Consider the following 15,696-nt stretch of genomic DNA (forward strand, 5'->3'; position numbering starts at 1 on the left):
TTCCTTCGGGTGCTCTGGTTTCCCCCACAGTTTAAAGACATGCAAATTTGGTACAATGGGGCCACTGTAATTGGCGCAAGCTGTTGTGGTTTCCCATGCCATGATGTACATATATATAGATCTTCCTATGGCAAAAGCTAAATAAATAAACAATTGGGTTAGGATCAGCATCAGCTGATCAGTCAAGTCAATCTAAAATCTTCCACTTTTATCCCCTGATGAAGTCCTGTGTTGTGTTAGCAGTCTATTTCTTCCATTGTCTTTCTGCTTGATGAATTAGATTGGATGCATTTGGCAAACAGAATGCGTCTGTACACTTCTGAATTCATTCTGCTGTGAACATCATGAGTTATATCATCAGTAAAGATCTGTGAACTTGTTCCAGAAGTAACCATGCAAGCCCAAGCACACTGCTTTGCACAGAATGGATCGCCACTCAAATAATATCTGCTCAGCAGTAAACCTGTGTTGGTCTACTTCCACTGATGGATGGACAAACTATATAGAGCATAAAGAGGGTTACAGAAGACACACAGTCTTGTGCGACACGGAGACTTGATAAAATGATCAAGCTTTCTTTTTAAATGGGTCACATTAGTAATTTATTAGGTATGATCCCTGAAAAAAAAAAGAAATAAGCATGTTCTCTCTTATCATCTCATCTCATTATCTCTAGCCGCTTTATCCTGTTCTACAGGGTCACAGGCAAGCTGGAGCCCATCCCAGCTGACCATGGGCGAAAGGCAGGGTACACCCTGGACAAGTCGCAAGGTCATCACAGGGCTGACACATAGACACAGATAACCATTCACACCTATGGTCAATTTAGAGTCACCAGTTAACCTTTGGACTGTGGGGGAAACCGGAGCACCTGGAGGAAACCCACGCGGACAACATGCAAACTCCACACAGAAAGGCCCTCGCTGGCCACAGGGCTTGAACCTGGACCTTCTTGCTGTGAGGCGACAGCACTAACTACTACACCACCGTGCTGCCCATCTCTTATCATATATCACAATAATAAAAAGAAGAGAAAAATCCATAATAATTCTATGAGTCAAACAAAGTTCTATCTGGTTCCTAAGTGATGCAAAGCACCAACCTTCCGTACAATAACGGGGGGGGAAAAGACTTGGAAATGGATACCAGTAATAGGGTTTTAGAAGCTTTGGGATGAGATGGTGAGGAAAGTGAGAGAGAGAGAGAGAGAGACTCTGTTTGGGTCCATGAGACACTGCTTTCAAGAAAAACTCTTCTTGTCATTTCAGACGCCCCGCCCCTATAGCAATCTTACCGCTTTGATTGGTCAAAACACCTGAAACGTTCATAGACCGATATTGTTACGGTCAGAAAGTTGAAACAAGTTCTACTTGAACCAACGCTCTGCTCCTACGTCACTAATGTAATGCTGTCGGTGTCCACCGTTTTGCTGACGAACCACAACAAACAATAGAAAATCGGCTGCTTCTGGCGGTACTACCGCTGGCCAGTGTGATCCCCACCTAAGTACACAGCCTGTGAAGTGAACGGTTAATTTCAAATCGCGTTTTAGATGTTACATGTCCCTAAACAGCTCCCGTATCGTGGCTGTTAGGAAAAAGCCGACTCAACGTGTTATTTGTTTTTAGCTGGCTTGGTAGTTAGCTTCAGTTTTGTCGAGGTCTTTCTGGGAAATATCGTCAAAACAATGGCTTCCCTTGATATGGTATTTACATTTTTATTATTAACCTCGCATTATTGATTATAATATTTATTCAAGTCCTTGACAATAAGTACAGTATTGTGATGCTGAAATACCTTAGCTAAGACTAAAGTTTAAACGGATATTTAATCTATATTAGGAAAGCTATCGAGTTTATGAACTATTATTTAAAACCTTGCAGTATATAGACATGTAACAAATTAACAATATAGGGAGCCAGTTAGAAAGATCACCAATGTTCAGGAACTTAAATTATGTTATAAAACTTTTGTCTTAAAGCCAAACACTAGCGGTAAAAAGGGTGACTATTTTTTTTTATCTGATTATTTGTTAATTGATGATTGCTGTTATTATTTGTATTTGAACTTCTGAAAATGTAAATTTTTGCAAATAAAGCTTCGTCTATTTTGATATGCAGAAAATTGCGCAACCAAAAATGCAGTATTTTGATGTATAAACTGAAATGTTTATTTCAGTTCCCCAACTGAAAAACCTTTCCCAAAATGTTTGTTGGAAAGTTATATGGTTCAAAGAAATATTTTCTTTCCTGCTAAACTGGCCACTTAAGAGCAATTTTTAATCTTGAGATTTTTTTTTTTTTATATGAACAGAGCCTCTGGTTTATATGAAGTATACATTATTATACCCCCGCTCCGAAGGAGGGGGATATACTGGTTTACCTCTGTCCATCCGAAACACCCTTTTCAAAGCAACCACAAATCATAGCCACTTGGTACTTGGCAGTGTTGTAGTCGAGTCACTAAACCTCGAGTCCCCATTGTTCAAGTCCAAGTCATTAAAAAAAACTCGAGTCGAGTCCAACTCTCCAACATCACTCTTTGACGGTGGCTGTTTTAGTCCCATTAACATTAGTTTGTTCCTGAACATGACGTATGAACAGGTGGATGTGCTTCTTTGTCAGGGAGTGCGAAGGATTCTGTCAGAGATGGTTGGGAGACGGATGTAAGTGCAGAAGGTGTGTTTATTAATACAAGTGAAGACAGGTAAACAATCCAGAACGGCAGGGAAAATCGTAAAACAGTTGAGTGAGGCACAAACAGGCTATCGTAGACAACGCAGAATCAAAGACGAGAAATAGGAAATCAGGGATCAGGAAACCAAACAAGGAAATAAGTCTCAGTAATTGCTCAGCAACGCAACTCAATACTTTGCAAAGAAAGTGTGTTTTCACAGTTTATGCAGGTGCGAGTTGTTTACGGCGCACGAGAGAGTCCGCTTGGCGCTCGTGCTGTCTGGAGTGCGCCCGAGAGTCTATCTGATGCACGCGCCAAGATGCGCAGGTGTGACACTTTGACACGAAATTAGTACAAAATTAATGTAGATATAAATATCTTATGCCAAATTATCATGGCATGTTACCAAAAAGAAAAAATCGGAGTCCTCGTCTCCATTATCCGAGTCCTAATGTAGTTAATGCACGAGTCCGAGTCGAGTCACGAGTCCTTAAAATTAGGTCATGAGTCCTGGACTCAAAATTTCAACTTGGGGTTCTATACTGTGTATATCATTTTCAGGTCTGTTGCACATCAACTTCCTGTTTACCGACTGAATGTATTTACGAAACATATAGGGTGGCTTTTTACGCTATTTCAAGAAGCAAAATGCTATTTCAAAATGACAGTTTACCAGGATGCTGTTTGAAATACCTGGGGAGAGCACTGCGCTCTACTTGCTTGTTTCAGGGTTATTTTATTTGTTGAAGTCAACATTTATAATAAGTGTCTTATTCCTTCGATTGCTTGCATTCTGATATAAATGAGAGCGGGGGTATATGTAAGTGAGCAGTAGCTCACAGTTGATCTTGTTGATACAGATTTTAAAAAAAAATTCCTACACTTATCTCTCACCACATGCTCTAATATTTAACTTTGACTTCATTTATGTGGCTAACAGATAATCCTGGCTTTGAGAGTGGTCAATTTTTGTGCGCCTACTGCCAATTAACCAGTGTTCCACGTTTTCAATTACAGGACGGCATACCAGATCCTGTTGGAATCCAAGAAGAACCCTCAATCTTTCGCTGTAAAAAGTGCCGAAGATGTGTTGTAGACTCATCATGCTTGCTTTCAGTGAGTTTGTTTTTATGCCGAAATTTTTGTCTATTCAGTTGATGAATTGTGCTTACTAAAGTGGGAGATTTCACACTGAGTTTCTGAACACCAGAGCCACATGCTGAGCAGAAAAATCTTGGGCACAATCACAAATGCAAGAAAAAGCAGTTTACTTCCATGTGGCTAAGCAGGGGCTTCATCTGCCTAGCCCGTGGCTTTACATTGGTCTAAGTGGCTGCAGCTACATACTACTATTATAGGGACTAGTAGAGACCTATAGCTTGAGATGGTGTTTATTAACTTCAGTATATGTACAAAGTCACATTACATCTGGCAACATCCTTTAGGCCAGAGATAATCAAACTGTGGGGCAGGAATTGCAGGTAGGGTGTGTGTGATTTGGGGCAGGGGAAAAATATAAAATTAATAATAGTACCTTTTTTTTTATATAGTGCTTTTCAAGCCAGGTGGCACACAGTGCTTGACATCATGCTAAAAATATCAGCCATAAAATTAAAAACACTGACAGATAAATTAATTACATTAATTATTGTTACAGTGGCACCTCTCAAGGGGTGGGATACTGTATATAAGGCAGCAAGAGAACAGTCAATTCTCTAAGTTGATGTGTTGGAACCAGGAAAAATGGGCAAGTGTAAGGCTCTGAGTGACTTTGACAAGGGCCAAATTGTCATGGCTAGATGACTGGGTCTGAACATCTCCAAAATGGCACATCTTGTGGGGTGTTCCCAGTATGCAGTGGTTAGTATGGTGCTCAGCGTAAATGAGTACACCCCCTTTGAAAAGTAACATTTTAAACAATATCTCAATGAACACAAACAATTTCTAAAATGTTGAAAAGACAAAGTTTAATATAACATCTGTTTAACTTATAACGTGAAAGTAAGGTTAATAATATAACTTGGATTACACATTTTTTTCAGTTTTACTCAAATTAGGGTGGTGCAAAAATGAGTACACCCCACAACAAAAACTACTACATCGAGTACTTTGTATGGCCTCCGTGATTTTTAATGACAGCACCAAGTCTTCTAGGCATGGAATGAACAAGTTGGCGACATTCTGCAACATCAATCTTTTTCCGTTCTTCAACAATGACCTCTTTTAGTGACTGGATGCTGGATGGAGAGTGATGCTCAACTTGTCTCTTCAGAATTCCCCATAGGTGTTCGATTGGGTTCAGATCAGGAGACATACTTGACCACTGAATCACTTTCACCCTGTTCTTCTTCAGAAATCCAACAGTGGCCTTAGATGTGTGTTTAGGATCATTGTCCTGTTGGAAAAGTGCATGACGACCAAGGGCACGGAGTGATGGTAGCATCTTCTCTTTCAGTATAGAGCAATACATCTGTGAATTCATGATGCCATCAATGAAATGCAGCTCCCTGACACCAGCAGCACTCATGCAGCCCCACATAAGGATACTGCCACCACCATGTTTCACTGTAGGCACCATGCATTTTTCTTTGTATTCCTCACCTTTGCGATGCCATACAGTTTTGAAGCCATCAGATCCAAAAACATTTATCTTGGTCTCATCACTCCAGAGTATAGAATCCTAGTAGTCTTCATCTTTGTCAGCATGGGCCCTGGCAAACTCTAGGCCGACTTTTTTGTGCCTGGGCTTTAGGAGAGGCTTCTTTCGTGGACAGCATCCATGCATGCCATTCCTCTGCTGCAGGGGTTCCCAAACTTTTTTCGGTGGGGGCCACATCAACTTTCCTTTCCGTGATGGGGGGCCGGGGTCAGTCTATAACAGGAAATGATATGGACCAAAGTGACAACCAGTATTATTGTGGAGGTTATAATGATCATTTGTTGCAGCTGCACTTCGCTTGGCCTTGGCACCACCTGTTGGTTTGCGAAAAAAAGTAACAAGTCTTCACGTGTTTATTTGAAGTACCACAGATACTCCTTTTATTTATAGAAAATAAAAACACAAGCTGATGCCAGGTAACAATGAGGTGATGTGATTTTGTAACAGGTACAGGTGAGTTAACAATTGGTAGGTATTTTGTCTTCACAGGTAGTAAAATAATATTAATACAGAATAATAATAAAAATCAGGTGAAGTAGTCTTATCTAGGTGAGCTGACTTTGTATGTACAGAGTAAAGTAAAGGTGAGTTAACAATAGTTAAGTCATTTGTCTACACAGGTATATGTGTTTACTAAAGTTACAGTGAAATAACATTTAATACAGAATTATTGTAATAAACAGGTATATAAGGTGATCTGTTTTTTGTGCTGTGATGATGAGGATCCTGGCTCCAGGGTGGGAGCGGTCAACTACAATCTCTCCTTCTCACTTCAGGGTGGTGCTGGAAGCATGCAGGCCCTTCAGGAATGGCAGATAAAAAACCCAAGCAGCCCATCAGCAGATGACATGCTGCAGTCTCATTTTCTCTGTGACATCACTGGTCAATAAACATGTTGCCTATAAAAAGAACATTACTATACTGACATTTTTTCATATTCATAGTTATTGAAATCAGCAGGCTTAGCATATCAGTGTGAGCTGTGGGCTTGCTTCTGACTGGTGAGGAGATTGATGGCAGGTTCTATCCCAGTTACAGCCAACCTCAGAGACTGATGCAGGTGTTGATCTGAGAGTCTTGATCTCATTGAATTTTTTATCAGCTTCATGCGAGAAAAAGTTTGCTCACAGATATATGTGCTCCCAAAAACTGTGGACATCTTCATTGCATGCTTTATGTTGGGGTAGGTCTCATTTGGGAGGGAAGCATAGTACTCTATGAGACAGCTGGGGCTGAATGCATCTTTCAGCACATCACAGGTCTGCAACTCAGCCAGTTCAAATTGAAGAGAAGGCAGGGTGTCATTAATGTCAGCAGCAAAAGGGTTCTGGAATATGCGAATTTCTTTAATGTGGTCACGAAGCTCACGGAACCGCACACTGAACTCTGCCCTCGGCGTTTCCAGTGCGTCCTTGCACTTCTTGGTTGGGAACGGGACCGCTGGTTTCTCAGCTGAGAAGCTTCGAGTAGCAGAGAGATTGGTGAAGTCTTGTTTTTGCACTTGTCCAACAAGCAGCGCCAGTTTAACCTCAAATGCTTTGATGTAGGAATACACGTCACTGATTAATTTTCCCTTGCCCTGCAGCTGTAAATTGAGGCCGTTTAAATTTTCTGTCACATCTGTTAAAAACGCGAGGTTCCATTTCCATCCTGCGTCGATCAGCTCTGGGACAGTTGTTCCCTTTGTCAGGAGAAAGGCGTTGATTTCGTGTAGCAAGTTGTAAAAACGCTTCAAAACTCTGCCCCGGCTTAACCAACGGACTTCAATGTGGTAAAGCACATCTCCATGGGCAGACTCCAGCTCGGAGAGAAAAGCTTGGAACTGCCTGTGTTTAAGTCCATTTGCTCTGATGAAGTTTATGCAGGACACAACCACCTTCATGACAGATTCCCACTTCAGAACTTTGCAGCACAGTGCTTGCTGGTGAATCAGGCAGTGGACTTGTAGTAGGGGGGTGAGACCTCGTCCCTGCATTTCGCTTTTTATGCACCCCACTAGCCCCCTCGACGCACCAATCATACTCGGAGCACTGTCCGTTGTGATGCTAGCCAGCGTAGACCAGTCTAAATCCAACCCTTCCATCGTTTGGCGTACTTTACAAAAAATATCCTCTCCTGTCGTAGTATCCGTGAGACTTTGTAGAGCTGCCAGCTCCTCGGACACTTCAAAATTTGAATTAACTCCCCGAATAAAAATCAGCAGTTGTGCTGTGTCCTGCACGTCATTGCTCTCATCCATTGCCAATGCAAAACACTCAAAATCTTTAGCTTTCTCTTTCAGCTGGACATGTACATTACATAACGTTTCTTCAATTCGCCTGGTGACTGTAGATGCGGACAGACTCCCTGCGTTCAGGGCATCTTTCTTGTCCGGACACACCACCTCCGCGACAGCATTCAAACACTTCTTGATAAACTCCCCATCACTGAACGACTTTCCACAGCTTGCTATCAGTTTAGCTACCTTGAAGCTGGCCCGAACGGATGACCGGTTCATCTGTGTTTGGCATAGCATTGTACTCTGCTGGGCAGTTAATCCACTTTTTAGCCTAGCCACCTTGTCTCTCCTCACTTGGCCTCGCAAGCTAGCATACTGCCCTCTGTGGCGAGTTTCATAGTGCCGGTGAATGTTAAATTCTTTAAACACCGCCACTGTCTCCTTGCAGATTAGGCAAACTGCCTTTTCCTTGCACTGGACAATAAATACTCATCCGTCTATTGCTGTTTAAAAACCTCTACACTCCGAATCTATTTTCCATTTTGACATTTTGTTTTCTGCCTTTCTTTCGTTAGCTTGCCTCGCCCGCACGCACTTGACGCTTGATCACGAGCAAAGTCACGTCGGAATATACGATTGTGTGTGGGGGGGTGAAAATTAGCTACTACTGTAAATAGTTCGTAAATAAGGTAAATTTTAATTGGAATGCCAACCTTGATCATTAAGTGCGGATATTTTATAATAGGAAAATGCAATTTTAAAAAATAGGCCATGTTTAGAGGAATTGTTTGGGATCGTTAAGTGGGCCACTCCAATTGTTTAAGCGGGCCGGATGTGGCCCGCGGGCTGTAGTTTGGGGACCCCTGCTCTGCAGTGTATGCTGTATTGTGTCACGGGAAATAGTCACCCCAGTTTGGCTTTCTATTTCTTTAGATAACTGCAGTGAACTTGCATGCCGATTTTCTTCAACCCTTCTCATCAGAAGACGCTCCTGTTGAGGTGTTAACTTCCGTGGACGGCCTAGACACCCCTGTGAGATGGTTGCAGTTCCATCTTTCTTAAATTTTTGTACCACTTTTGCTACAGTATTCTGACTGATAAGTAAAGCTTTGCTGATCTTCTTGTAGCCTTCACCTTGTGGTGTAAAGAAATTATTTTCTTTGGGGAATTCTGAAGAATTCTGAAGAGTTGAGCATCACTCTCCATCCAGCATCCAGTCACTAAACGAGGTCATTGTTGAAGATTGGAAAAAGATTGATGTTGCAAAATGTCTCCAACTTGTTCATTCCATGCCTAGAAGATTTGGCGCTGTCATTAAAAATCATGGAGGCCATACAAAGTACTAGATGTAGTAGTTTTTGTTGTGGGGTGTACTCATTTTTGCACCACCCTAATTTGAGTAAAACTGAAAAATGTGTAATCTAAGTTTATATTATTAACCTTACTTTCACATAAGTTCAACAAATGTTATATTAAACTTTTGTCTTTTCAACATTTTGGAAATTGTGTTCATTGAGATATTGTTTAAAATGTTACTTTTCAAAGGGGGTGTACTCATTTATGCTGAGCACTGTACCTACCAAAATTGGTCCAAGGAAGGACAACCAGTAAACCAGCGACAGGGTCATGGGTGTCAAAGGCTGATTGATTTACATGGGGCACGAAGGCTAGCCCACATGGTCCAATCCCACAGAAGAGCTACTGTAGTACAATCTGCTGAAAAAGCTTTTCTGTTTTAGCCAGCATTAACGTTTACAGCAGTTTACCCATTTTTCCTGCTTCCAGCACATCAATTTTGAGAACTGACTGTTCTCTTGCTGCCTAATATGCCTAATGCTGCCCCTTGACAGGTGCCATTGTAATGAGATAATCAGTGTTATTCACTTCACCTGTCAGTGGTCATAATGTTATGCCTGATTGATGTATGTCAGTAAACCAGATATAAACACTAAATCCAAGGTCTTGCCACAGTTATGTTTTGGGCCTGTTACATGCTACAAGTTAAAGGATTAAGTAGTACTTAAAAATTCTGCAACCAAAGGATCAGTTAAAACATCAGTATGTAGGTTAAAATCCCAAGTAATAATGGTTTTACCATATTTTAAAACAAGCTCAGAGAGTAAGTTGGTAAATTCAGACAAAAAGGGACTGACCTTAGAACTGGGACGATAGATCAAGTAGCACACAGCAGGTTCATCGCGTGCTAACTTCAACATCTTTAATTCAAAATGGTCAAATTTACTGGTGCTGAGAAGGCTACCATTGAAGGATTCCTTATAAACCAGAGCTACACTGACACTGCTGCGATTGGATCTAGCTTTGTTTAAAATTTTAAATTGAGGAGGACAAGCCTCAATAAGTTGACTAAATCGCCGTTCTTTAATCAAGTTTCAGTAAGGTAGAAAAAAAATTAAGATCCTTTGAAGTGATAGTCATTTAGAATAAAACTCTTATTGGAAAGATACCTTACATTTAACAGTGACATTTTAGCAATAACCGTCTGCCTAGAATAAGAGTTCAACAATTTTATAGGTATCAAGTTATTAAACACAACATTCCTGGTCTCGCTGGTTCTCACTAGCTTTATCCTAACACATGAAACTTGACAGGCAATAGGCTGGTGAGTGGAGAGCAGCAGAGGAGTAGTTGTTGTATATTAAATCTACTGGGTCACTAGTCCCTCAGAAGAGGGAGCTGCAAAAACAGCGGCTAATGTAATATCGTCTGTTTGCGAGTCTCTCTTAGCAGAGTCAACAATATTATGAGAGTTTAGTCATTTTGTGGTCTTCAGCACTGAATAAAATAGTGTCTGCTAGAACTTGAGTGCCTAGCGTACTGGGGTGAATACCATCAATCCTAAAGAAGTAAGGATGATTCCAGAAAAGATTACAGTGGTGCTTGAAAGTTTGTGAACCCTTTCGAATTTTCTATATTTCTACATAAATATGACCTAAAACATCATCAGATTTTCACACAAGTACGAAAAGTAGATAAAGAGAACCCAGTTCAACAAATGAGACAAAAATATGATACTTGGTCATATATTTATTGAGGAAAATTATCCAGTATTACATATCTGTGAGTGGCAAAAGTATGTGAACCTTTGCCTTCAGTATCTGGTGTGACCCCCTTGTGCAGCAATAACTGCAACTAAACGTTTCCGGTAACTGTTGATCAGTCCTGCACACCAGCTTGGAGGAATTTTAGCCCATTCCTCCATACAGAACAGTTTCAACTCTGGGATGTTGGTGGGTTTCCTCACATGAACTGCTCGCTTCAGGTCCTTCCACAACATTTCGATTGGATTAAGGTCAGGACTTTGACTTGGCCATTCCAAAACATTTAACTTTATTCTTCTTTAACCATTCTTTCCTAGAACGACTTGTGTGCTTCGTGTCATTGTCTTGTTGCATGACCCATCTTCTCTTGAGATTCAGTTCATGGACAGATGTCCTGACATTTTCCATTAGAATTCGCTGGTATAATTCAGAATTCATTGTTCCATCAATGATGGCAAGCCGTCCTGGCCCAGATGCAGCAAAACAGGCCCAAACCATGATACTACCACCACCATGTTTCTCAGATGGGATAAGGTTCTTATGCTGGAATGCAGTGTTTTCCTTTCTCCAAACATAATGCTTCTCATTTAAACCAAAAAGTTGTATTTTGGTCTCATCTGTCCACAAAACATTTTTCCAATAGCCTTCTGGCTTGTCCACATGATCTTCAGCAAACTGCAGACGAGCAGCAATGTTCTTTTTGGAGAGCAGTGGCTTTCTCCTTGCAACCCTGCCATGTACACCATTGTTGTTCAGTGTTCTTCTGATGGTGGACTCATGAACATTAACATTAGCCAATGTGAGAGAGGCCTTCAGTTGCTTAGAAGTTACCCTGGGGTCCTTTGTGACCTCGCCGACTATTACACACCTTGCTCGTGGAGTGATCTTTGTTGGTCGACCACTCCTGGGGAGGGTAACAATGGTCTTGAATTTCCTCCATTTGTGCACATTCTGTTTGGCTGTGGATTGGTGGAGTCCAAACTCTTTAGAGATGGTTTTGTAACCTTTTCCAGCCTGATGAGCATCAACAACGCTTTTTCTGAGGTCCTCAGAAATCCCCTTTGTTGGTGCCATAATACACTTCCACAGACATGTGTTGTGAAGATCAGACTTTGATAGATCCCTGTTCTTTAAATAAAACAGGGTGCCCACTCACACCTGACTGTCATCCCATTGATTGAAAACACCTGACTCTAATTTCACCTTCAAATTAACTGCTAATCCTAGAGGTTCACATACTTTTGCCATTCACAGATATGTTATATTGGATCATTTTCCTCAATAAATAAATGACCAAGTATAATATTTTTGTCTCATTTGTTTAACTGGGTTCTCTTGATCTACTTTTAGGACGTGTGTGAAAATCGGATGATGTTTTCGGTCATATTTATGCAGAAATATAGACAATTCTAAAGGGTTCACAAACTTTCAAGCACCACTGTAAATTTGTCAATAAAAAACGAATTTGAGGGACAGGTAAGTCACCTGGAGCCAACTGTATAGGCCAGGGGTCTTCAATCCTATCCGCAAAGGGCCGGTGTAGCTGCAGGCTTTCATTACAGCCAAATTGGAGGCTCACTTGATTGTTGACTGGAGACGAGGGTGAAATGATTAAACAAGTGAAATCAGATGTAGCTCCTGCTTGGTTGGAATGAAAGCCTGCAGCCACACTGGCCCTTTGTGGATAGGATTGAAGACCCCTGGTGTAGGCTTTTATGACTGATTTTAGACCTGCCAACCTTTACACACTTAACATTTAAAAATATACCAAAATAGCAGATTTCCTTTTCCCTAATAAAAACAGATAAGCCAATCAACATATGAATCCAAAATGACTGATAGTTGTACATGTTTTGAGCTTTCCACTTGAAAGATGCCATGACAATGCCTTATCTTTCTTCAAGAGTATGGTTAAACTGAATTTTGGCATGACTGTAATTTGGCTTAGCTAATTATAGCCCTGACTGCAAAGTCATCTGAAATTTAAATTTTATTTATTTTAAATTGTGCATGGCATTTTCCTTTGTCTCTCAAGAACAATATCATGTGGATGAGATGTGATCATTTTGATGTGCTGAGGGTTGGTTTTTTTTTTTGTCATTTTGGGACCGTTTTTCGACCTCTTCAGGTAAACAGTGTGGCCCTACAGAAACAGCCATATGCGAGGAGCTTTAACTAATTAGCATAACTATGGAACTGGGTCACACCAAGATGGCGATGCATGAAAAATATCATGACTCTGCATCAACCTTGAAGAGTTTTGAGTTACAGTTATGTAATTTATGGTTGACATCCACAAATAGATCTGTGAAACAAAAAAGAAAATATTTTCTCTGTAAGATCAAAACATTAGGCATATAACTCTATACTTGCTACTGTGGAGTTGAGCCCATGCATTCTAAGGCTAAGATAGCAAAGCACTAGATAGAATGGTTTAGTTATCTGTCCAGAAAAAGGTAATCTAACCTTGCTTTATCTTAAAGTTGCACGCACTATTTAGGCTTTCCTTTGTCGCTGGCCTTTAGCTGTCAGGAGAGTGGAGTCCATCACGTTTGCCCATGCCGACTTGTTTTGATTAAAAGTTGGTCAAACGCCCCAAGGTGACAGAGCTAAAAATTAAATTAAGTGCTTGGTCGCCACTCAGGCCAGTATGCCTGAATTCTTAGTGGCCCAGGCCAAAACAAAGTGGCTCTTAAATTTCCTCTACTCAAAAAAAAAAATTAAAACCATTTTTACTTGAATAACACCCCACGGTATTTAACTTATGTCTTCAACTATCTTACCTACCTAGTAGTTAGTGTCAGCTACAAATGTCAACCCAGTGGAGTGGAAGAAAGATGCCAGCTTCCACTATGACGCAGCAATGAATCATGGGAAAGGTCAGAGTTCAGGAAAGTTGTGGATATTGTAGAGCGATCTGAACACTCACAAACAGCTTTGAATTTTTCACTTTAGAACTAAACTTTTACTAGAATTCACAAACTTTGCGTTGAAGAGAGGAAAGAAAAGAATGGCCCTTCCTTGAAGTACCTTTTGGTTTAATTTTTGTGGGTTTTTTTTTCCATACTTCTCAAATCATAGTTGCCCTTCGGGTGATCAAAGCTCAACTTTTAGTGGCCCTGGTCAGTTTTTAATCACCACTGGTGACCGTGTGACTGCCAAGTTTTAACCCTGCGGTGGTCATGTGATATTGTTGCTCACTTGCTTTGACAGTCTCCGCAATCGTAAAATGCAGGATACGTTTTATCTTGGCAAAACATTTGCACATGGGATACATGGTGTGTGCAGCAGAGAAACATCTCGAAATTCCGACAGCAATAGAAATGGAACATTTTGCCCAGAATTCAACTTTGCAGTCAGCACCTTTAAGTAGAATTGCATGATTGTGAGATTGCTTTTATACAACAGATCTATAAACAAGAAATTAATATTGAATAAATGAGATTCCAGACATATAGAGATGTTCTGTTTATTTTTGCACTGTTAATGTAAATCAATCCTGAAGAAGCTACACTCAGTTTATAGCCCATCAGCTAATTTACTAGCTAGCTCACATTGATTTGTACAATCCTGTTAAAGGTGCAGCCAGTGAAATTGGATTTGCTTCTTTCTTTTCATCTTCATCTGATGAGCTTTCATATTTCAAGTCAGTCATATTCATGAAAAATGCATCATTTTTGGTGTCCATTGATGTTGCTAATACTACTGTAGTAACCATTTTGAACTTCAAAGTGGAATTTTACTTGGAAACTCAGTATTTGTTGATGTCCATGGCTTCCAGACTTCAGGTGGTCATTGACTACGAAAGATTTGCATGCAAGTATTAAATATGATGCTTATATTTAGAATTTCTAGTTTGTCCAATTACTTTTGAACTGGGGGGGGGATGGACGGACTATGAAAAAGTGGCTGTAATTCCTAAATGGTTTAATGCAATATTTTTGTAAAAAGCCTTGAATTAAAGCTGAAATTCTACACTTAATTCACATCTTGATTGCTTCATTTCAAATCCATGTTTCTGGGGTACAGAGGCAAAATTATGAAAATTGATTCACTATTCAAATACTTATGGACCTGACTGTATATGCGCTCTTTGAATACCACTCAACCAATTAAATTGGTGGACTGGTGCCAGTTGTTGAACAATGTGAAATAAAAACGATCAGATTTTGTCCAGCTTAACTATAAATGTTTTATATAACAGTTAGCTCTGCTCCACTAAGGTAATTGGACAAGTGGCCTTCCAAGTGTGCTTGGCATACTAGTGGGCTCAAAAAAAAAAAAAGGTGGGGCTCAGAAGGAAAAGTTTGAACATGTCTTGCTTAGGCTATTCAAGTTCCTTGTCAAAACTTGAAACTCATTCATTCATTCTCACAAACAGAAATTGCACATCATAAAAGAGCTCTTTGGTTGTGAGTTGAGATTGGTGTAAGAATGCATAATAGATGCTCACCAGTGGCCAATTTAGTGCCATTGCGACCAAATACATATGAAAGCAAGGTTCTGTCAGTGTGAGAAGCATTTTGATTGAAATCTCAGGATGTGAGCAGTGCTATGGCACCCATCAAAAAGCCACCAAATTGAAGATGACATAGTATTACATAACTCATGGGGCAACAATGGGAAAATGTAAGTGAAACATGATAATGGATAGGAAACCTATACTTACTACCTCAAACCCACTTTGATGAATGTTTCTGTTATGCAAACCTGTTGAATCTGACATGGAGAACATGTCATCAGCCTATCTGTTGTAGCATTTGGCTAAGATTTCATTGGGATCTTGTTTTGTGACAAGTAATAATCTGTCTTAAAATATTATGTTTCATGTTTTGATATCTGTGGTTAATGGAGATGGTGAATAAATGCTGAAGTTGTTATTGTTTCTCCTCACAGGCCTCCAAAGACCTCCTGGCTGGATGTTCAGTGTGGCATGTGGATGTGGATGCTTTGCCTGACTGGATCCTGTCACTTATTAATCAGGTACTGCCCTTATGAAGTTTTCCCGGAGACTTATCAAATTATCGATTTAAGATGTCAAAAATCAAATGAAATCAAATTTAAGGTCCTGTGACTTACAGTAA

At 40.3% G+C, this 15,696-nt stretch overlaps 1 protein-coding gene across 2 annotated transcripts in view; it reads left to right on the forward strand.

The window, feature by feature from the left end:
- Positions 1-1,600: 1,600 nt before the first annotated feature.
- Positions 1,601-15,696, forward strand: part of rnf180b (ring finger protein 180b) — a 46,192-nt gene continuing 32,096 nt past the window's right edge. For both annotated transcript variants that reach the window (XM_060935921.1, XM_060935923.1), the window contains exons 1-3: positions 1,601-1,705; positions 3,694-3,792; positions 15,509-15,595. In XM_060935921.1, the coding sequence (XP_060791904.1) occupies positions 1,688-1,705; positions 3,694-3,792; positions 15,509-15,595 (204 nt within the window). In that variant the 5' untranslated portion in view covers positions 1,601-1,687. The remainder of the gene's footprint in view (positions 1,706-3,693; positions 3,793-15,508; positions 15,596-15,696) is intronic.

This window comes from Neoarius graeffei, chromosome 12 (genome assembly GCF_027579695.1).
Source record: "Neoarius graeffei isolate fNeoGra1 chromosome 12, fNeoGra1.pri, whole genome shotgun sequence".
In the NCBI taxonomy this organism is placed as follows: domain Eukaryota; kingdom Metazoa; phylum Chordata; class Actinopteri; order Siluriformes; family Ariidae; genus Neoarius; species Neoarius graeffei.